General features: G+C 29.6%; 1 protein-coding gene across 2 annotated transcripts in view; it reads left to right on the plus strand.

The window, feature by feature from the left end:
- The window catches only part of LOC107450926 (uncharacterized), a 47250-nt gene that overhangs the window by 13241 nt on the left and 8959 nt on the right, over nucleotides 1–25050 (plus strand). The window contains exons 2-5 of one of the 2 annotated variants that reach the window (XM_087152971.1): nucleotides 1905–2060; nucleotides 2796–2913; nucleotides 10725–10801; nucleotides 17125–17438. In XM_087152971.1, coding sequence (XP_087009097.1) covers nucleotides 1905–2060; nucleotides 2796–2913; nucleotides 10725–10801; nucleotides 17125–17374 — 601 coding nt within the window. In that variant the 3' untranslated portion in view covers nucleotides 17375–17438. Of the gene's footprint in view, nucleotides 1–1904; nucleotides 2061–2795; nucleotides 2914–10724; nucleotides 10802–17124; nucleotides 17439–25050 lie in introns of those variants that run through there. The other variant, XM_087152972.1, reaches the window with a different exon arrangement.

The raw sequence follows: 25050 nt of genomic DNA on the forward strand, positions 1-25050 counted from the left end.
GGACAGAGTACCTATCGTAGACAAACAGTAAAGAGTTCGGGACCGAAAAAATTATTTGCTTTGGTAAAGAAAATATTGATACATGGCGCCATCTAGTTTTAATTCAATCAAACAATTACGTTTTGCTTAATAAATTTTTTTGTCTTGAAATGATTCAAATTTATTATTTTATATAAAATGTATAACTTATCGCATGAAATATAATATTTCCCATATTTCTAGGCTCATTGAATGTGTAACGAAAGTAATTACTTTATGTGATAATTGTAAATTATTGTATAAAATAATTACTTTACCATTGGTTTATTAAATTGCAGGAGCTATAAGGGAGAAATTAACATCTTTATTTCTTCTGTTAAAATTCTGACTAAATCACCGATCAATATATTGAAGCATTTTTATCACGTTTAGAAAAAAAATTTCATGGTAAAAATTAAAATATTTGTTTTGAAAATCAATTTATACAGAAAAAAAGAACTGATGGGGTGTAGCAAATTTAAAAAAATTAAAATTCATGCCTAATTCTTAAAAATATTCTAAAATATTTATATAGTGGATCACTTACGTGCATTATGAAATTTTTAATTAACGTTATATCTTGTTAAGTTCAAACAAAAATCTGGCTTAGTAATTGATTCAACTGAAGATCAAAACTTTCGACCATCTCTGGGATATGACGCATAATTTATCTGTTTTCTGAATTTCCAAGGCTAATCATAAAAAACTGAATTTTATATCTCTTTAAATAATGAAAACATCTAATAGCTTCTTTTAAAATACTTATTCTTCTTTTTAAATATCCTTCGACTTAAAGGGAAAGAATTTAGTGTGAAAAAGTTGTGACTTTTCTGCAGAACCAGCATCTAGTTTTAAAAAAAAAAAAAATCTGTTTTGGTTTTAAAAGCATTTAAAAGTAAAAATTTTTGCTATGTTTAAAGACATAGAAATTTTTTATAAAAAATATAATTAGTTTACTTTTAATGTTTAGTGGTGTTAGGTGTTTTGGTAATTTTACTTCTTTTCCCATACAGCACTATGAGTAGGAAGTAAGGTTACTTCAAATATTTAAATATTTTTTTTTTTAAATTTTATTTTATGTAACGAATGAGAATGTGTAAATAGTTTCGAAGTCAATAAAAAGTTTATGAAAATTTGGTTTTTGTTTAGACATTATAAATTTTCTTTTATTAAAATATTTATATTACTCTATAAAACTCCTTTATTTATTTTTTTTTGCACTTTCATTCTGTAAGCTTAGAATATATATCCGCCCTCCCAATATATATAGTATATATATATATATATATATATATATATATATATATATATATATATATATATATATATATATATATATAAATAATTTTTTTTTTTTTGTTAAATTAATTATGGGAAAAATGGGAAAAAGTTTTTTGAAAAAATGTATCAGTTTTTTTAGTTTTAAATAAATTCGAATAATAAAAGTATTTAATTTCCAGCAAATATGTGTTATTAAGTTTACTGAAAAAAATATTTGGTGCTTAAAACACTAATGGTTAGATAAAAATTATATTTGCTGCTAACATGACTAAATATGCATGTGGCCCTTTGTTGATCGATCTACCTGCTGTGAAAGTGGCCCTTCATTCAAAAAAGTTGTGCACCGCTAGTGTATAGAAATTTCCCTTCTCACCTAAATGATAATTATTCTGAAGAAATTTTTCTTCCTGCCTAGCTGGCACCATTGCTAGAATGATGTTGTGATTTTCAACTGAAATTAGGATGGTGTGTGTATTTTTTTCCAAGAAAAGGATTTCTTGTACAAGGCTGAATTGAGTAAATAAAGATGCACAGATAAAGCCCATTTTAATATATTATAATTTTATCATAAATTATTTTCTAATATGAAATTTTTTCTTTTCCAGGTTAAAGAGTTCTTTACTTTTTCAAGCAGCTTTATCATATGCAAGTATTGGGGATCAGGTCATTTTTATCTGTACAGGTCCATTTCTTGCAAAACCCTGTCCTGTATCTGAAATGCAAACTGCAACGCCCTTAACATTAGAATGCATTAAAATGGTGTAAGTTAACTTTTCACAATTTAAAAACATTACATCTATCAGGTGTTTTTAGTGTGAGCAGTATTTTTTATTAAAAGTATTTATGATTGTGAAATAATTAAAAACTTATTACTTAAGACTAAGTAAAAAAATTAAGTATTTTAAAACTATTGCTCAACTATTATTGATTTTTATTCTTTGTCCATTTCCAAAATTTTTAAAGATCTAAATATTAAAATTGATTGTATAACTTCAAAAATCCTTTCACAAAGAAAGACTTACTTTATTTGCACGCATTTAAGTATAAAATACTATAAAGAAAAGCACAATAATACAGTTTTAAATATATTATTGTAATTTATTTTTAATAATATCTGAAATTTAATTTTTCTTCTTCACTGACACGACAGCCCTGAGTGGGCCATAGCTTTCTCCAGAAGTTTTTTCCAGGTGTCTCTGTCTAATTTAATTACATTTATTTTTAACTTATTTAAATTTAACTTATTATAAGCTGAAGTTCTTAAAGTATGTTTTAAAATAATTCCAAAAAAAAAAAAAAAGATTCATAAAAAAATCTGTTTTAAATAAAATATTTTGATTTTTTTTTTCAAAGTTGCAAACTTTTGTCATTAAAAAGTTACTTTGTTAATGTAATTTTGTGATGTTGAGGATAATTTTTTTTCATTAAATAAGAAATTTTATGTTTACTTGAATTATTGTTTTTCTGTTAAATTTTATTCTTTCTCTCTATTTCAGGTATATTTCTGAACCAAGTGGTTTATTACAGTATCTTTGTGAGCTTCATACAAAAGAGTGCCTTCCCTGTGCAGTTATTGTACATGATATTCATCACTATGTGTCACATTATACTGAGGTATTTATTTTTTATTTGGTTATTATATCATGTATAAAACTGACGTTTTTGTAAAAAAGAAATTAAACTATTACTAGTTAAGAATTTTTTAAATAAAGAATCATAAACATTAAAGAAACATTCATAAGTTCTTTTTAATTATTTTGTCATATTATTTTAATAATAAAGTATAATAGTAGTCATACTAAAAATAAATTTTTGGGAAAATAGATTATTATATTTTTAAAGTATACATATATTTGTTGATTTTGTAATTTGTTTTTGTTGAATTAATATTAATTTATATTTTTTTTAACATTGAGGTCTCATAAAGATAAGCTAAAAATTAATAGTTTAAAGTGAAGTAACAAGTGAATATCTAAATTTGATTGTATATGTTTTTTATCCGTACTTCATCTGATTAAAAGTAAGAAAAAATATACAGCATTTTTTCAAAAATCTCTAAAACATTGTAAATGTAGCTTGTCAATGTTAAGAAATAATTCTCGCTAATAAAAATTTGGAAAAATCATTTGTTGCTTTCTTATCATGAACCAAGATTCAAGAGTTGTATTTTAAAGTAGCTTGTTGCCGTTGTTTCGTTTCACGAACGAGGCCTAAATTATCAGCAATGAAGGCGAAAATAATAATTAAATCAACGCAAAGAAACGCTGAGTTCTCAATAAAAAACAAAACAACCTTTCTTTATTACTTCTTACATCAGTCATAATACCCAGATTCAGGTTATTATTTTTATAAAAAAAATACATAACGATTACGATTAAAACTACTAAATCGATTCTCAACACTCCCACCTTTTGTATTGATTTTAATCAAGACAAAACTTAATAAACATATAAAGTTAACCAAAAAGGGGGAAACGTTAGTGAGAAATATAAACAAACTACTAAGAGAAACAACTGTTACTGAAGTAAAGTGCTTTAACTGAAATCTATAAATTAGTTTAAAATTTACTTTATGACATAAACTCTCTAAAGAAAAGAAGAAAAAAAAGAAAAAGTTTCTTTTCAGTCAAAGATCTAGTCTCTTGGGCATATTTACTTGACGACCACTTTGTGTACTTTTTATTTCAGGAGGCTCTTCAGAGATATCAAAGATACCTTCATTACTTATTTTCGTTTCATTATTTGGGGGAACTGATAAGTCCTCGAAACGTATTTCCAAGGGATAAAGTCGTTGTATTGGCCGAATAATGGTAGTATGAGCCAGTTTTAACCGAGCGACTCTGTGTTTTCCATCTTTGCCTGAGATTAACTCCTCAACTCGTGCTAAGGGCCAGTCAATTCTTTTGGAATTACTAGAACCCACTAGTACAATATCACCCTCCTTTAGTTTGTAGCGTTGTTTTTCCTCAGGATTTTTCACTAAAGCGGCTAAGTATTCTTTTTGGAATCTCTTGCGAAAACCATCGCGTACCTTTTGCAGGTAGCGCAGCCTTTTTCGCAAATGGTTGCCATCAATCAGATCTAGATCGACTGTGTCACAATGTAATGGTGTGGTAACTTCACGCAAGAAATGGGAAGGAGTCAAAGACTTTGGCTCTTCAGGGTCCTCAGATGTATAGGTTAGAGGTCTTTGGTTGATGGTACTCTCGCACTCAGCTAACATAGTAAGCATCTCTTCATAGTTAAGACTTGCTTTGCCAAGGTTTCTCTTTAGAAGATCCTTGAGAACTCTAATAAGACGTTCCCACCATCCACCGTACCACGGTGCACTTGGGGGATTGAAATTCCACTTTATTTGAGATGCTGTAGAATCTGCTTGAATAACTTCCCAGTCCAAGTTTTGAAGTGCTCTTGCCGTGCCAATAAAATTTGTTCCTTGATCCGTATATATTACACTGCATCTCCCTCTACGAGCGATGAATCTTCTTAATGCTTGAATAAAGGTATCGGTTGACAAAGATGTTACTAACTCAAGGTGCACGGCACGGTACACTGCTCAAGTAAATAAAATAATCCAAGCCTTAATACGTCCTCGCAGAAAGACAGGGCCAGCTAAATCTGCCCCGACGACTTGAAACGCAGCAATTCTTTGGATACGATCGACTGGTAATGGCACACTCTCCGTAGTCGAATGTTTCGAGGAATGTCTTTTACAGGGAATACACTTTGAAATAATTTCCCTGATAATCCTCCGTCCTTTGGGGATCCAAAACTTGCTTCTTAAATATCCTAAAAGGGTCTGAACTCCAGCATGTTTTAGGATCTTATGTGTATATTCAATCAAACGCCGAGTTATTTCATGATCAGGAAGAACAATAGGGCATTGAAAGTTCTCATCGTCTTCTCCAAGTATAAGACGGGTCTTGACCCTCAATATACCTTGTTCTTCATAAAATTTCATAGAAGTTTCATACTTCTTCCTATTCACATCCGTCCACTCGTTTTGAATCATCTTTATCAGGCATAATTCAGCAATTTGAAATTCTTCACTGGTAATTGCTCCTTTAATATTTTCTCGAACTTTACTACAGTTGACACAAAAACGGAGCATCCATGCAACCATCCGCACTATCATAGAATATTTCGAAAAATATAGAAATCTGTCACTGACCACTTCCCTTTGAACATTTGCTGCACTCGTTACTATCTTTCGACATTCTTTCAACGCTTCCTCCGGACAAGACAAATTTGTAACCGGCCATGACTCTTCATCTTGTCGTAGCCACGAAGGACCCTCCCACCATTTCTGGTGGAAAAGATCATACCAATTACAAGAACGTGATGGTAAATCGGCAGGGTTTAACTCTCCTGGTATGTGTCTCCATGCGTTGATATCCGTCAGCTTTCTTATTTCTTTTACTCTATTTCCGATAAATGTATTCCAAGGTTCTTGCTTCCTTATCCACGCTAACACAACCATAGAGTCACTCCAAAAAAATGTCTTAAGAGGCAACTTCAGGGATTCTGTAATAGATTTATGCAACCGAGCAGCGATGACAGCTCCCAATAATTCTGCTCTTGGAATCGTTGGACGGTTCATTGGCATCACTCTAGATTTTGCAGTTACCAAATTTACAAAAACTTCTCCTTGCTCTTTACATCTCAAGAATGCACAACAAGCATAAGCTTTCTCTGATGCATCTGAAAAAATGTGTAAAGTTGCATCATCGACATTACCTCTAAACATTCTTCTTGGAAGAGTGCATTGTTCAATCAGACGAAGATGTTTTGCCCACCTAAGAAACCTCACTTTAAGATCTTCGGGAAGCTCTTCGTCCCAATGTAATTGCATTCTCCAGGCCTCTTGTAGTATCAATTTCGGTACGAGCATTGCAGGACATGAAAATCCTATTGGGTCGTATATGCTGTTTACTACTGAAAGTAACATTCTTTTACTCGGTAAAGGACTCAGGTCAGCAATTGTTTTAGGGAAAATACATGATATTTCATCTGTTTCACAATTCCACTTAAGTCCTAATACTGACTGAATCGGATTTACGGAAGAGCCTGTAGAAAACCAACATCGTAAATCAAAGCACCCAGCGGCCATTATCTCGATTGCTTGAGTTTTTAAAATTTGAAACTGATCTTCCTCATCCACACTGGTAACCAAGTTATCCACGTAAAAGCCGTCTTCTAATTTACTTCTTGTAAAATTTATGTCTTTACCTTTAAATTTTTCCTGACCAAGGTGATGTAGTATCGTTGCATTCAGTAGGAAAGGAGAAGTAGTAATTCCAAAAACGACACGGCAGTGTCTGTATTCGACGATAGTTGAACAATCAGAATCCTTATACCACAAGAATCGCAATACATCTCTGTCTACTTGATTTACACTTATCTGCAAAAATGCCTGTTTAATATCGGCAGTAACTCCCTTTGCACCCCATCTGAACCTGTTTAGTAAGGGAGGAATTTGCTGTGTCAAACTTGGTCCAGTACTAAGACAATCATTTAATGAAGCACCACCTTTAGTTTTGCATGAACCGTCAAAGACAGGCCGTATTTTCGTTGTTGCGCTTGATAACTTAATTACTGGTCTGTGTGGTAGGTAGAAGACTGAATTATTTACTTCCGATAACTTAGTTTCTTCAATAATTCCTTCTTTTTTCCAATTCAAAAAAACTTCGCTATATGATTTTAATGTGTTTTCTTTTACCATATTCTTCGTAACAGAACGGAGTCTAGATACGGCTACTTCACGATTGTTGTATAAGGGAGGATGTCCTACCAACCAAGGAAGTGTAACTTCATAACGATTTTCATTATTAACCTTCAGAGTTTCTTGAAAATGGATCAGTGTGTCTTCTTCTAGCATTCTTTTCTCGTGCGCTTCTGTTGGATCTGTTATTCCTAAAACTTCCAAATCCCAAATGTTATGCAACTCAAAGTTATTCAATGCCAACGATACCATATTAAAAACTTCCTTTTTCTTTCCAAGACCCATGATGGTCCAACCAACTGTAGTTTCTATGGCTGTTATCCCTGTTTTGAAAACCTCTACTCTACCTGTTAAAATACTGCCAAGGACATCTGCTCCCAGTAGGATTCTTATAGGCAACGCATTTCTACCTACATCAGATAGAATTATCCCACGGGAAGATAATTCGGAAATAAGTTTTTCATCTTGAATTCTAGGTAATGCCGTACAAATTTTTGACTGATCAAGGAATGTAACTCGTATAGAACATTTTCCGTCTAAACCTTCTATAGTCAATTTATATTTTTTATGCTTAGTAGCAGGTGTTGTTCCTCCACCAAACAAACCTTACGAAAGTATTTCGGTACCTGAAGATTGAAGATGTAATTCTTTAACTAAACTAGTTTCGATGTATGAACGGTGTGATCCATCATCTAATAAAGATCGAACACAAACCTCTTTACCATCATTACGAAGTCTTAACATAACAGTCTTAAGATAAATTTCTCTTGGCAACGATTGAGAAGAAAGCAGTGCTGTGGCATTTTCTTCTTCATGTCCTTGTTCCTTGTCAGGGGAATTCATGGATCCTTTGTTAAAATTAGGGCACAATATCACATAATGTCGTTGATTGCACAATAAACACCTTACTTTACTTCTACAATCTCGGAAAAAATGTCCCTTTTTTAAACATAATAAGCAACATTTTGCTTGCTTAACTGCTTTTTTCCTTCCTTCCAAACTCAAATCAGAAGCTTTTCGACAATCTTTGGTATTGTGAGGTTTATGACAAAATATACAATCAGTTTTTCCAAACGATTTATCAGGAAGTGATGATATTAAAGCAGCGGCTGTTGGGTCGTCCTGTTGAAATGGTTTATTTACTTCTCGCTTGTATTTTTGTCTCCCAAAACCATTTTCTGCTAAAACCCTATGTTCTTCACCTTCTACTTCATGAGAGAGAAAGGACATTAACGCTTCCAACAAATTTTCTTTAGTTAGATTTATCATCTCTTCTTCGCCAATTTTGGCATTTAATCTGTATCTATCCCACGCCTTTAAAACTTCAACGGGTAAACATGATTCTACAACCGGGTACAACATTGCTGCGTAATTTTTTGTGGTCACCCCCAATGTTTCCAGCGATCTCAAATTCGAACCTAATTTATCATAAAGCTCAGCAAGCCGTACATTTTGGCGATTTAGCACTAAAGCTAAACGATCTCTAATGTAAACTTCTATCAATAAATCTGTCCTTCCAAAACGAGACTTTAAGTGTTCTATTACTTTCAAATAATTTTCTTTGGATGGTGGATAGCTGTCAACGATATCTCTTGCTTTCGTATTTGACTTAATAGACGCCAATAGATATTGGAATTTATCTTCTTCTTTTAAATTATTATCATTGTGAATGCGAGAAAACTGTCCCCAAAATGCTACCCAAGTTTTCGGACCAACTTCATATTCTTTCAAAACTATTTTTGGCAGCTTTAAATTTGCGCCAACTTTTGACTGTACATCGCATGACTTGGCATGAAAATTTTTCTGAACATAAGAATCGTAAAATACTTTCACTTCAATAAATTTCTCTCTATAAGATTCAGCTAAATCAAATTCTTCATCAGAAATATTACTTAACAAACTTATTTGAGAATCCAAATCAAACAACCTAGTCGATTTATCAACTATCTTATTATAAATAGTAAATATTTCCTTACTTTCAATATTTTCGGATTCTTCTAACTTAGCAAATTGATTGCAAGCAGTAGTAAAAGCACGGCGTAACTGTGTTCTTGCTTTTTTCAAATCTTCTACGTTACTTGCAATGTCATTTTCTTTTTCTTCGGCCATATTCAGTTTTAAATTCCAGAGTAGGCTTAACACAAATCGTTATATTAACAATGCAATATTTCCAATCTTAATCGCAGAAATTCTTTTTAAATCACGGACGCCATGTTTCGTTTCACGAACGAGGCCTAAATTATCAGCAATGAAGGCGAAATTAATAATTAAATCAACGCAAAGAAACGCTGAGTTCTCAATAAAAAACAAAACAACCTTTCTTTATTACTTCTTACATCAGTCATAATACCCAGATTCAGGTTATTATTTTTATAAAACAAATACATAACGATTACGATTAAAACTACTAAATCGATTCTCAACAGCCGTCTTTTAAGAAATTAAGAATATAAGTTTGATTTTAAAAAAGATATACAAATTTTAGTGCTACACACTTAAAGTTATAAAAAGCAATATATTCCTTTAATATAATAAACAATTTTTAATTTTACATATTACTAGTTCATTCTTTTTATGTACGTAAAAACTATAAGTGTGAAATATTTATGTATTTATAATATGGATGATTATTTTAATTATTATTTGTTTTGTTTTTTTAGTTCAAATTTAGTGCAATTTTGAAAAATTACTTGTACCTAATTATTTGCAGCAGCATTTTATATTTTTATTAAATTATTATTAATCTGATAATATTTTTATCTTACTTTGGTTAACAAAAAATTTTAAAATTGCAGCAATTAATTTTTATTTCCATAAACTTTACATACTTAATATTATAATTCCAGGGGTCTGTTTAGGTTTTTCTGAAAGGTACCTATTTTGTGAAAATTTGAACATAATTTTTGAATATTAAAAAATTAACTCAAAAATATGGATTTATCGTTTCTTACGGGATACAAAAAAAAAATTTTAAGAAAAATTATTTTTCCCAAAGTTGAATTTGTGAAGGTATTGCTAAATGGTAGTAAATTTGGCCTGGACAGACCCCTGAATACTTACAAATAAAGTTATTGAAATTAAGAATTTTATGTTAATTTTTTTCTTGAAGCAAACAATTTAAATAAGTCTATTTTCATGAAACCTAAAATGCTTTTTTTTTTCAAGAATAAAATAATAATTGATTAAAATCTCATTTACAAGAATATCCTACTTATAGGATATGTTAAACTTTAATTTAATTCAGATAACAATAGAATTTCCTTATTTTTAAAACTTCAAATTTTTATTGTTATTAAGTATTGTCTGTTTTTTAAATTTTTAAGTAGAAAAAATATTTAATAATAAACTGTTGCAATTTATAATAAACTGATGTTATTAACAGAAAACTGAAGTTATCAAAATAAAACTAAATTGTAAAACTGCTCAAAATAATAATAAAAAAATATAAGTAATTAAGGACATAAACACTTATTAGACCATAAGTGTTCCTACATGCTCAATCTAATAGTTAGGTAAAAATACAAAGTTGTGTCAATTTATCAATCCATTTATGCATATTTACTGATTGTTTAAATTTATTAAGTCATTCATTGTGTATCCAATTATAAAAAATATATAGAATCCAAGTTTACTAATAAAGTAAATTTTTGCAGTAAACTGTTTTTAAGTGCCCAGATTGTCTTATGGAAATGGTTTATTTTTAGAATACAACTAAGGAATCTTCTCTGATAAAATTATTGGCCATGCTTGAGGACACTGCTGGATTCATCACTCGAAAAAAGTAAGTTGATTTTTTATTCCATATTTCAAACATTATTTTAAATTGAAGAGAATTCATATTTTTTTAAAAAATAAGGTGAAGTAACTTATTTTTATCTTATTTTGTAAGAAGCTTTACTTTTGTGCTGTATAATATGCTTTGTTAAACTGAGCTTTTACGGTGTCTTACCATGATTTTCCACCTATTATTCAATGAAAAAGATGCATATTGAGAAGAAATTTTTATACAAAAGGTGCAAAATGCTTTATCAGTTTCATTAGTGTATTTTTTTAAAACAATATTACTTGAAAAAATTGTTTTATATCTTTGCTTTTTATACTATGTATTAGTTATCAGCATGGTGTTCGTGATTTTTTTTAAAAAAATCTTTATTAATATTTATTGCGTTTCAATAGTAATTATAATAATGAAACAATTTCCTGTTCTCTTTTAAATCTACTTCAAAACAATATGAGCTCATGCTCAATATGTTTCGATTAGAAAAATATCGATAAAAATACTTGATGAGTTTGTGGTTCTTTTCTTATATCTTTCATGTATGTACAAGTATTACCTTTGAAAATATAGCCTTTTTAAACCAAATGAATAATTTATTCTAGCCCTATCCAAATATCCTAGTATTTAGGTCCACTTTTCAAATCCCAAATTTTACGAAAATCATGTTATCAATCAAACTATTTTTAATACAATTGATTTTGCATTCTCTAAACCTACTTTCTTTACATATAAAGTTTTTAAAGATTGTTTTAAATTACGTTATGAAAAATAATTAAGAATAAGACAAAATGAGATTTATTCAAAAGTATTTTTTAAAAAATACAACAAAATAAAGGCTGCCATAAACATACCATAAAGCTAAAAATTTGAAGATTCTGGTACATTATCTGTGACTGATTCAGTAACATTACCAGTGTTGTTATACAGATCCCATTTTACAGCGGATTCTACTTCATCCTCATCTGCTGAATATCTCAAAAAATCTTCCCCACCCCTTCCAGAGAATATGAATTTCCACACTTTTTAACAAATTTCTTAATAATATTTAAATTCACATTTTGCCACAAGTCTAGTATATCTAATGCATCTTTATTAGAAGGAAGGAAAATTTATCATATCCAAAGAGAGCCATTCAAAGTATTTTAAACTTGAGAAAATTTTGTAGACTTATTAATTTTATGTTATTTAATTTTAGAAAGTTTCATATTTGGTTTTTTCAACAGTTGCCTTATACACCCAACATACCAAAAGTTTGCTGTCTCTTACTGAAAAATGGAGTTCAACTTATGTAACGGGATATACAGTATATAAATATATACAGTGAAACCTCAGTTAAGCGGGCAATCTTGAGATCAACGAAATTTTCCCTTTAGGGAAAGGGTACGCTAATAGCAAAGCTTCACGCTTTTAAATTGTTTTTTGAATAATTGCAATGGTATAGAAATATTTACATAATCTATAATAACTATTTGCATCGACGTGTGTTTAAAGTTAATGAAATTTTAAGATTTACTGCACAAAAAGAGTAGATTAAAAATCTGATGCATGCCTTTGTTATCCATCTATCCAATTGAAAATAAAATGTGTTGGAAGTTTGTTGTTTTAAGCGGCTGTGACTCATCATATCTTCATAGTACATTTTTAAATCATTTAGTATTTTTACACCAATTTCATTATTTTTGGATAGATAAAAATGTCTCAGTTCCTCAATACAAGTTTGAGCATCACTTAAAGTTTTCACTTATGGTTTATTTTCCGAAGCAATTGAGTATCAGTTTTTTCATTTTCACTCTCAACATCATTATTCGCGACCATTTCAACAATTCTGTACATATTTAAGTCACTCTTTTGACATTCAATATTTTCGTCAGTGTGATAACACTTTATGATATCCGAAGCTGGTACCCCCTGACAACATTAGCTTTTGTTGTCATATTTTTCCAATTTTTTTCAATTTTTCATTGTCTCATTTGTTTAATTCTTCTTGGTTTCACTGCTTCAAAGCACATTTTCCATTTCGATGTAATATTATTAATTTTAATTGCTTTAATATTAAGAATTCTTTTCTTTATAGAGTTAAAAAAATTAAACAACAACCATTTTGTCAATGGGTAACCTGTGATCGCCTTTCGGCACTAAATGTTTTTTTAATTTGCTTTTTGCTCGATTTTATAACTACGTACGTACGTATAAGTGTTTTATGTCATATAGATATTATAAAAAAACAAACAAATATTTATCTGAAAAGTATTTGCCATCAAGATCAAATATTTTTTGTTGCTGTTTATGTATCTAGGGGAGTAACTGCAAATTTATCGCAAAGAAATGTTATAATTTGGTTCTTATTTCAATTTTCGCACCGAAGTTTCATCAGTTTTTCTCTATTTTTAATTATTTTTAATGATGTCTGAGTCTTACCAATTTTAAAGTGTTCAGCCATTTTTAGATACTGCATTTTTGATGCTTGGAATACTTCAAAGTTAAAGCTTTACGAAAGAGATTTGCCCAAGAATAAGGATCTTTTAAAATTTTTATTTCAAAAACTCTTTCAAAATAATTTCAGGCGTAGCTACAGAGAAATGAAAATGTCTTTCCTAATTACGCAGTTATTCAAGTTGGTCGTATGATACCGAGTAGGCACTTATATTATTCCAGTCTGTTTCAATCGATAGGTTTATTCCCCTTAACACCTCGCCATCACTTGATAAGAAACGTGGCAATGCCTCCCTGAAAGCAAACTTCCAGTAATGCACTGAAAAAAAAACATGACAGTACTTACCTATGGAGGCACCAGGCCCTATGGAGTTGTATTCACAATCGATCATTTGTTAAGAGTAATCAAATGTTTATTTAAATAAGCATTTGATTTATATGAACACCTCAATGACTATGATTTCTATTCTCTTCTTTTAACCCATCTGGGGTGAGTGGAGGAATTAAACTGATTAGAAGTAGAAAGGAAATTTCAGTGAGGGAGAGGAATTAAGATAATTTAATGTATCACTAAAACATGATGGCTCTCAAGTTTGAACATGTGGGGTCTCAACTGAAAAGACCAAAAAATGCCACTGTCTGAATATTTTACATGAGCAGTATCATTTTCTCTTTTTCTTTTTGCCAAAAATAAAGAAAGGTGATAAGAAAATTATAGATACTTTTGTACTGAAATAGCTTAATGTTTTTTATTATGCAAAAAATTTACGTGTTTTAAATGGTGAAATATGCATTTTTTTTTAATTGAAAGAAATATATATATTTTTTTAAATTTAGAAAAAGTGATGTGCTGTTTGAAGAATTTAAAAATAATGTTTCAAAGCATAAATGACTGGTTGTGAAAGCATCCACTTTGCGGAGAGAGCATATAATGTTTTTCTTATCGAAGATTCACAGGGAATTAAAAAATGTCCGTCATGGGAGGCGTTCGTTTTGTGAGTGTCTATAACATGAGGTTTCTCTGTATATGCATACAGTAGGAGCTTAATTTCACACTCTGACTGGACAGAAATGTTTTAAGTAATAGGCCATCGCTATATTGGGGTTAAGAAAATTCCCACGAAAATTGAAATTGCTACAAAATTAATTATATTTTGTTAAATACCTAAATGCAATCTGAAGATCTTCATCATTGCTCGATTCATCTAGTGACATTGTCTCTAATTGACAAGTCATGAGATCGTTATCTTTGTGCACATTGCAAATACTTTATAAAGTTGGTATCAGGCTCTGTTCCGTATTCTTCCCAGTCAGTCTTTTTTTTTAAAAGAGGGGGTTTCAGTCAATTTCATTGAAAGGATTACTTTTCCTTAACATATTGTAGCTGTCAGCACAAAAGGGGCCAAGCTGTAAAGACATTAAAGAAAATGAAGTTTTACTGTATTTATATATTTTAATATATTTTATTATTACTTTTTTTTGCATAAAGGATTAAGCATTTTTGTTATAAAATGCTGTACCCCATTATTAAGCTGAATTTGTCTGTAATTGTGGAGAATCTAAATTTACTTTAAGTATTTGCAGGTAAGCACAGTTCTCATAACTGTAGCTTATTCTGACTCTTGTTCCATTAACTTTACATTCAAGTCAAATACTTTTTTTTAAATTTTTTTTATATTTTTAGATTAGTTAAATTTATCTCTGTTAATAGGCACAACTACGATGGTGTAGAACTTATGATACTTTGATCAAGAATCATAGTATAAATAAATTGTAAGTGTTTAAGAAAAGCATGTCTTATAAGAATATCTCCAAATCTGTTAAATTTATCAGTTACTTTAACAACAATACAATAAATCCTAAATGTAGTGTTATAATTATAGTGGTGCCAGAAAAGAATGCTAATTAATTCAATATTTCTACAATAAATAAAGCTTTTTAAAAATTTTAATAGTTTCATTTGGTTGCATATAGGAAAATAAGAAAATCACACCAACTACAATAGAGGGACATGATCAGTTGTGATAATTTATTTGCAACAATAATGATTTTTGAGCAACATAGAAACGCAGTATCCTGCAGACAAATTTAGTAGTTCTTTATTGTTATCTTCTTTTTATGTGTTTATGTGATAAATGGTTTAGGATATAAAAACACATCAAGGATATTAAAAAGGATTTCAAAAGGAGAAAAAAAAAAAGAAATTAAGAAAAGGGGCAAAATAGTGATAAGCCACATTTTATCCGAATGTGGCATTCTTGCATCCAAATGTTTGTTGGCATTGTTTTCTGATAAATTTTCGAAATTTTTGCAAAACACCTAAAGATTTTATTGCTTTCCTGGAAATGAGAGTGCTTTCCCAGACAATTTCATAATGTAGCTTATATTTTCCTGAGCTCTTTGGTTTTATTAATGGCAAGCGGGAACTACTGGACAGAAAAGCTTTTCTTTATTTACATTTACTTGTGGATGAAATAATAATTTACAAATTAAGTTAGACTTAGAGGTTGGGCTGCTCCAAAGAGCAGGGCACATTGACCAGAGGTCTATTGTACCCAAACCCTAAATCATAATTAACAAGAAAACTTTATAACTGAAATAAAGTTCAGCAAACACCTAACAGGAATGTCCTACAGTTCCCAGGCTTTAATGCAATGTTACCCTAAGTCAGGGATGGGCGAACTACGGCTCGTCGGAAGGTTTTATCCGGCCCGCGGATAGAATTTTAACTTGCTAATGATAACTATTTTTGTGGTTTTTTTTTTTAACAAACTACTGGTGAACATTTTACTTTCTCTACTTTTGTTCTACAAAACATAAAATTTTAGAAATAGCTAGCACAGACAGCTTCAATTGGTAAAATGTTGAAAGTGAGTTCTTTTTAGAATAACCATAGATTGGAGGCCAACGAGCATTTGTCTTTCTTAAGGAGCAAACATACAGAATATACAGCACACATAAAGATGAATTGTATTTCACAGATTTCAGTGCCATTCGAACAGAATTAAATATTTTTACCGTGCGTTTCAGTGTAAATTGTGAAACAGTGAGATCGGATTTGCAGCTTGAATTAATTGAGTTGCAATCTAACAATCATCTGAAGCAGTTGCTTCTAAGTATGCCAAAGTTGTAGTTTTACAAATCATTACCAAAAGCTAGTTTCCCAAATTTGATATCTCATGCCCAAAAAATCAGTGTTAAGCTTGCTTCATCTTATATATGTGAACAAGTGTTTTCAACTATTAACCATAGAATAAATCATTTCAGAAATAGACTAACAGACAAGCACTTAGTTTCGTTCCTTAAAATAAGTACATCTCACTTCGAACCTCAATATAAGGAAGTTTAAAAATGAAATCACAATTTCATTCCTCTCATTAAATATTTAAATTAAAACTTGTATATCGTTTTTTATTTGTTTTTTTATTTTAGAAGTTTTTACTTAGCCCACCAAACTTTTTTCTCTCGATTTTTTGCCCTCAACCAAAAACGTTTTCCCATCCCTGCCCTAAGTGCTCAAATTTTTGAGCGGAATAGATCTCACAATCTCAAAGTATTTGTTGTGAAGTCTCCTCCTCAAGATGACAACCTAGACAAAGAGAATCAGATTCAATACTCATTATGTCTCCTGAGGGAACACATTAAGTTAAAAGGATGATGTTTAAATCAATTTTCAAATTTTTTTTATTGATTTACCATCAACAGATGTGTTATTCTCATTTGAATCTCGAATCAGATTTTTATCCTTTTTGCTATCGGGCATGTTATTTATGTGATGTTATATCAGTTATTCAGGTCTTTCTCAATAAAGTATTTGATTTTTAATTACTGAATTTAAGACTGAGTTTATAGGCAACATTAGTTCATTTTAAATCTTAAGTTTCTCATTGCAGAGGTGACCCCTGTCATCGCATGGTTTCATTACAAAAGAATTTCATTCCAAAGAATTACCTTAAGAGGTATTTTCGTGAAATTTGGGATATTTCTCTCGGAGAAGGTGCAGGCGAATACTTTGTTACTGATAACAATGTTCCGGCTTTTAGATCTACAATTCACATTAATGAAAGCAGAGAAATCATTTGTGATAATATCTATAGACTTCCACAAGCAAGAGAAGTGGAAATAGATAGTCATGAACATTAAAGTAGAGTTTATCGTGTATTTTGAATTTTGTAAATATTTTTATCAATAAATATTTTGAGATGAATAGATTTCTTCATTCCATTTTTGTTTTAAATTTTGTCAAAGCAATCATTAATCATATTTTAAGTTTATGATTCTTTTATTTATATTACAATTTTTATTAGATCCTTAGAAATTTTTTTATAATTTTGGAATTAATCCAATTTGTTTTCAAAGGTAAAGGATTCCTCCTCAGATCTGCCTCTTAAGTCTTTTTCGAATTTTTAGAAAATTATTTTCGAATTTTTGGTTATATCTCTATGTTGCAAAATGTTTTCTATCATACTTTTTTCAAAATGTTTGAAAGTTAATTTAAATCCGATTTTAGTAATTCTTGAGGTCAGATGCTGTTAAAAAATGATATTTCAGCATGGTTTTTCTTAAGTTCCTTCATTGATTAATTTTTAAAAACTTATAAATGTTACTAGTTAATGTTTATATTAAAATTAAAACTAATTAAACTAGATAAATTTATATAAATAAATTAGTTATTAATTTATATAAATTAATTACATAATTATAACTTTTTTAACTTTCAATATTAAATCATCATTCTATTTACAATACTAAATTTTTTTTTTCGTTTTGAAAAGTAGCGCATTACGCTACAAACAACAAAAAAAGTAGCAACTACCCTATTTTCTTTACGTGTCGTTCGTTAGTTCCGACCGCCAGTTTAGACTTATGACTCAAAGGTTCCTATAGTTGGAAGAATTTGTTTTTAATAAATCTGTGGTGATTATCAAAATCTCTAATTATTTATATCCATTCGATAAGCAATTACACTAGGGACATTTTTTTTCTTCCTATTTCATGATATTTTTTAATGGAACTAGTATATTTTCGCGTCGCTGATTTCAAATCTCTAATCGATTTCTTTTTCCAAATTACAGTTTCTTCCGTTTTTTATTTTTCTTCTACAAATGACATTTTTAGTCTATTTTGTAAGGTAATTTACAAGTTTAAAAGCGTTATATTTAGCAGGGGATCGAGTGAAGGTTGTGACAAACTTTTACAAATGTTGGGGCACATCATCAGAATAAAAATTGCGTTGGAACACATTTAGTAATACGCCGCTACGGGTAATTCTTTATGAACTGGTCATAAAAAGTAAGCGCCCCTAGCTTACGACTACATTTTCGGGCATGAGTCCTAAATCCCCTAGAAGTTTGTTGCAACATTTACGCGACCTCGTGTTATATATAAAGTTTAACTTATACATTTCGACAAACGATGGCTCAGGGGATAGAGCATTCGCCTTCTAATGAGGTGAACCAGGGTTCGATCCCGGCGATGGCTGGTCGATACGAATTCCGCATCCGGCTTGCACTGACCGCAGTGCTGACGTGAAATATCCTCAGTGGTAGACGGATCATGGGTTAGAGTCCCCTTGCCTTCAGGCTAACCGTAAAAGGTTCTCGTGGTCTTCCTTTCCATGTAACGAAATGCGGATTAATTTCATCAAAAAGTCCTCCACGAAGGCTATTTTCCCAAATACTTGATCCAGGATTTCCCTTGTCTTCTGGATAGGGTTCAAAATTAAAGGGCTACGGAGTTGATCATTAGTAGTCATAAACCCAAAAATTGCGTCGGCTGTTCAACAACGGCTATAAAAAGAAACAATAGACTAAAAATGTTATTGAAAAAAAAATTAAAAAAACATATTTATTGAGTATAATTATTTATTAATATTCTGTTAACACGTCCTTATAGATTTAGAATATACTGTCATATAGGGATAAGACCAAATTTTAATCTAATTTGTACTAATCTGTAATTAAACTTTTTGTGTCAGGTCCGTTTTCATGAAATCGTAAAAAGTCTACTCATAATTTTGTAAAAAATTATAAGTTGTAATTTTGTAAAAAAAAAAAAAACAAGATCACGCTTGTGATATTGTGAAAAATCTATTCTTAATTTTGTGAATAAGTGAAGATTGGGTGTTTTTTTTGGGGGGGGGGGGGGAGAAAAAAAACATGTCTTTTAAGGAGCTCTTCTTTTAAATTTTTTTTTTTAGGAACCGTTTTGGTAATAAAAATTTTGTAAAGGGTTCGTTTAAGAACTCAAATTTCTCGTAAAAATGGCCCCTGCTTTATGTGTTATCTATTAACTCTTAGACATAGATGGGACCCCAGTGTACCTTTGATATATATATTTGTCTGACGCTCTAATTACAAGCAAAAGTATACTGGTATTTTATTGTTATTATAAAAAACAGTATAATAGTTACTTTAAAAAATATCTTAGATTATCAGAATTATATTTGTATTAAAGTTTTAAATCCCCCCCCCCAAAAAAAAAAGCTCGTTTGAAATTTATTTTTATTCATATTCAAAAATTTATCAATGATTGATTTTGTGAATTATAGAAAGACTGAGCTATGCGAAGATAGCCCCCGAAAATGAGGAAAATAAAAAATTCAAACTGCATTCGTTTGACCATTTTTTGACCACAAATGACCACCCTTTAAATTTTTTTGACCACCCTTATTTTGGACATAATCCTGAAAATTAAATTCGGGGGCTAACTTCGCATTTTCACGCCAAATGAATAAAAATCAAATTTTTATATTGTATTCGTTTGACCACTTTTTGACCACAAATGACCACCCTTTAATTTTTTTTGACCACCCTTATTTTGGACACAACCCCAAAAATTAAATTCGGAGGCTAACTTCGCATTTTTTCGAAAAATCTTTAAAAATCCAATTTCTATATTGTATTCGTTTGACCACTTTTTGACCACAAATGACCACCCCTTAATTTTTTTTGACCACCCTTATTTTGGACATAATCCTGAAAATTAAATTCGGGGGCTAACTTCGCATTTTCACGCCAAATGAATAAAAATCAAATTTTTATATTGTATTCGTTTGACCACTTTTTGACCACAAATGACCATCCTTTAATTTTTTTTGACCACCCTTATTTTGGACACAATCCCAAAAATTAAATTCGGAGGCTAACTTCGCATTTTTTCGAAAAATATATAAAAATCCAATTTTTATATTGTATTCGTTTGACCACTTTTTGACCACAAATGACCACCCTTTAATTTTTTTTGACCACCCTTATTTTGGACATAATCCTAAAAATTAAATTCGGAGGCTAACTTCGCATTTTTTCGAAAAATATATAAAAATCCAATTTTTATATTGTATTCGTTTGACCACTTTTTGACCACAAATGACCACCCTTTAATTTTTTTTGACCACCCTTATTTTGGACATATTCCTAAAAATTAAATTCGGGGGCTAACTTCGCATTTTCATGAAAATAAATAAAAATCAAATTTTTATATTGTATTCGTTTGACCACTTTTTGACCACAAATGACCACCCTTTAATTTTTTTTGACCACCCTTATTTTGGACACAATCCCAAAAATTAAATTCGGGGGCTAACTTCGCATTTTTTCGAAAAATATATAAAAATCCAATTTTTATATTGTACTCGTTTGACCACAAATGACCACCCTTTAATTTTTTTTGACCACCCTTATTTTGGACATATTCCTAAAGATAAAACTGGCGTGAAGTAAGTCCTCAAAATTCAGGAAAATAACAAATTTCAACTGCACTCGTTCAACTCGTTCAACTGCACAACATTTTTGACTACAAATGACGACCTTGAAGTTTTTCCGACAATTCTTATTTCAGTCTTTCTTTTAGCGATATCAATATAATATATTTTAATTATAGCTGACATCTAAACGTAGTAATGATCAAAAACTTTTTCTTGCAATATAAAAATTTTAAAAATAAATTCCAAAATGACTATGTACTTCAAATGCAATGATTATAATCCATAAAAACGAGGAATGCTAAAAACTATATGTATAAGTTTTGTTCACATTAATCGTATCTTTATTTTCTGCAATGTTATTTTAAAATTGTTTTACAAGTAGAAAAATAAAAGTTTAATAAGATGTAGTAAATCTAAAACATTTCTAAAACAATTATTAAGTAGTTATACTGTTTAAAAACATTTTTCTCAATAATGATATATAAAATTTAACATATTTCCTCTATAAAAGAGTAGAAATAGTTTCATAGCAATAAAGTTATTTTAGAAACCAACCATAACACCTTTTTCTCCAGTAGTGTATTAGCTCTCATCAATATTATATATATAGATAGATAGTAAATAGTTATTCTTCTCTAGCCATGGTACATAAAATTAGTTATATATTAAATTAGCATACAATAACAAGTATTATTTAGCTTTACTATCTAAGAATTCTTCATTAGCATTTAGGCATTTTATTTTAAAAAACATTGATTTTTGTAAAATATAGAAATAATTATATACAAAATAGAAACACATATCTTATCACTATATTAAATTAAATTCTCAAATCTAAGAGTAGCTAAGAATTCTTCATTAGCATTTAGGCATTTTATTTTTAAAAACATTGATTTTTGTAAAATATAGAAATAATTATATACAAAATAGAAACACATATCTTATCACTATATTAAATTACATTCTCAAACTGACATAACTTTAATTTATGCAAAAACAATGGAGAAAACAATTTCAAACAAACTGCACAAAACTTACCAATACTATTTACAATCGGGTCTTAATCATTATTAGAATTTTAGCAATTACAAATAGAAAGGTATTTTTTTCACAATGTTGTAACCAAATAAATGTGTTAAATAATTACTATAATACAAGTAAGAACATATGTAAAGTATGTACAAATGAAATGAGATAAAGACAGATTGTTAAAAGCACTAAAAAAAACATGAAATAGAAGTAAATCCAATCGTGTATTAACACATTTTTCAAAAGGTATTCTTTCATGAATCATTTCGTTACTATTTTAACAATTGAACAATTCGAAGTCTCGTAGACCCATTGAAATTTAAGTTTCAGAAAAGACAAATATTTTAATATTTATAATTTAATATCAAAACTTTCTTTTTCGTATTTTACAATTTAAATAATTTTCAATTGTTAAGAAAGCGAACACCTTGAAATCTTTTGATCTTATGATCAAATTGAAAATCCGATCAAATGATCATTAGCTATTAAGAAAATATGTTTTCTTTCCGTGCACTACATTAAACAACTACTTATGAAAAATTCGAACAGTATTTAAAAAGATTAATTCGACTAATCTTCATAATTTGTATAGACCAAAATATGTGGATTAATTTTTTTATTTAATGAATCATTTAAAAGTTTACGTTCACCTAGCATATCATCTCGTATTTCCCAGGAATTCCGTATTCGTCTGCAAAAGGAAATATAATGTCCTATTGAATTGTGTTCGATTGGTCCCATATACTGCACGAATCCAGGTAATATATACTGCTGTTTCTGAATCAATATTTTTTCTGGTATATCTTGAAGTACCGTCTGTTCATTGTGATGTTGGCGAAACTGTTGAACAATTTCTGACATTTCAGTTTTTTATCCAAGAAATATTGTTCCACAAAGGTTTCAATGTACTCTTTCAAACATAGCTCAATAATTTCATCATAAGGAATTTCAATCAAAGTATAATCTTTCTTCAAAATTCCACAGTGAGGACACATGCCAGTTTCGATTGCTGATGGAGTTACTTTAAACAACTGATTTATAATTGATCCAATATTAATTGCGCAGTTTAAAATACTGCAGTTATCGCTATTTATTATATTCATTAAAATTAGAGCTCTATCTTTGTAGAAATTTCTTGTAAAACCAGCTGTTGCATAATTTTTTATGAATGAAAATATTTGTTCATCATTATTGATATCATTTAATTTTAAAAAATAATGCCTGTTATCCATGTAAGCTGTAGACATTATTTCCACTATGGAATCAAATGCACATGTATTTCGAATTTCCATTAATCTTGTCCCAATATATAGAGCAGACTGAATGTTACCATTCCTTATAATAGAATTTTGTTTTTTTCTGATGGGTCGATTATGTATGAAAGATATTTCTGGACAAGGTGTTAGGTATTTCCCTCTTTTTTTATTATTTTGCTTTAGTGAAATTTTTAAGTTTCTTCATCTGCATTCGTATTATTGGAAGACAGTTGTTTTTAAGTTTTTGAAATAAGCTTCAACTATTGGATACTTATTGCGAAAAAACCGTTTTAGAAAAATGTGGCCATTCCAATAATACGAATGCAGATGAAGAAAACTTAAAAATTTCACTAAAGCAAAATAATAAAAAAAGAGGGAAATACCTAACACCTTGTCCAGAAATATCTTTCATACATAATCGACCCATCAGAAAAAAACAAAATTCTATTATAAGGAATGGTAACATTCAGTCTGCTCTATATATTGGGACAAGATTAATGGAAATTCGAAATACATGTGCATTTGATTCCATAGTGGAAATAATGTCTACAGCTTACATGGATAACAGGCATTATTTTTTAAAATTAAATGATATCAATAATGATGAGCAAATATTTTCATTCATAAAAAATTATGCAACAGCTGGTTTTACAAGAAATTTCTACAAAGATAGAGCTCTAATTTTAATGAATATAATAAATAGCGATAACTGCAGTATTTTAAACTGCGCAATTAATATTGGATCAATTATAAATCAGTTGTTTAAAGTAACTCCATCAGCAATCGAAACTGGCATATGTCCTCACTGTGGAATTTTGAAGAAAGATTATACTTTGATTGAAATTCCTTATGATGAAATTATTGAGCTATGTTTGAAAGAGTACATTGAAACCTTTGTGGAACAATATTTCTTGGATAAAAAACTGAAATGTCCCAATTGCGAATCAGATATGACAAAGAAAAAAAAGCCTGGTATCCATATATTCTGCGACATAGAAATTGTTCAACAGTTTCGCCAACATCACAATGAACAGACGGTACTTCAAGATATACCAGAAAAAATATTGATTCAGAAACAGCAGTATATATTAGCTGGATTCGTACAGTATATGGGACCAATCGAACACAATTCAATAGGGCATTATATTTCCTTTTGCAGACGAATACGGAATTCCTGGGAAATACGAGATGATATGCTAGGGGAACGTAAACTTTTAAATGATTCATTAAATAAAAAAATTAATCCACATATTTTGGTCTATACAAATTATGAAGATTAGTCGAATTAATCTTTTTAAATACTGTTCGAATTTTTCATAAGTAGTTGTTTAATGTAGTGCACAGAAAGAAAACATATTTTCTTAATAGCTAATGATCATTTGATCGGATTTTCAATTTGATCATAAGATCAAAAGATTTCAAGGTGTTCGCTTTCTTAACAATTAAAAATTATTTAAATTGTAAAATACGAAAAAGAAAGTTTTGATATTAAATTATAAATATTAAAATATTTGTCTTTTCTGAAACTTAAATTTCAATGGGTCTACGAGACTTCGAATTGTTCAATTGTTAAAATAGTAACGAAATGATTCATGAAAGAATACCTTTTGAAAAATGTGTTAATACACGATTGGATTTACTTCTATTTCATGTTTTTTTAGTACTTTTAACAATCTGTCTTTATCTCATTACATCATACTTTACATATGTTCTTACTTGTATTAGAGTAATTATTTAACACATTTATTTGGTTACAACATTGTGAAAAAAATACCTTTCTATTTGTAATTGCTAAAATTCTAATAATGATTAAGACCCGATTGTAAATA

Source organism: Parasteatoda tepidariorum, chromosome 10 (assembly GCF_982258835.1).
Source record: "Parasteatoda tepidariorum strain Cologne lab strain chromosome 10, Ptep-v5.0, whole genome shotgun sequence".
Taxonomy (NCBI): domain Eukaryota; kingdom Metazoa; phylum Arthropoda; class Arachnida; order Araneae; family Theridiidae; genus Parasteatoda; species Parasteatoda tepidariorum.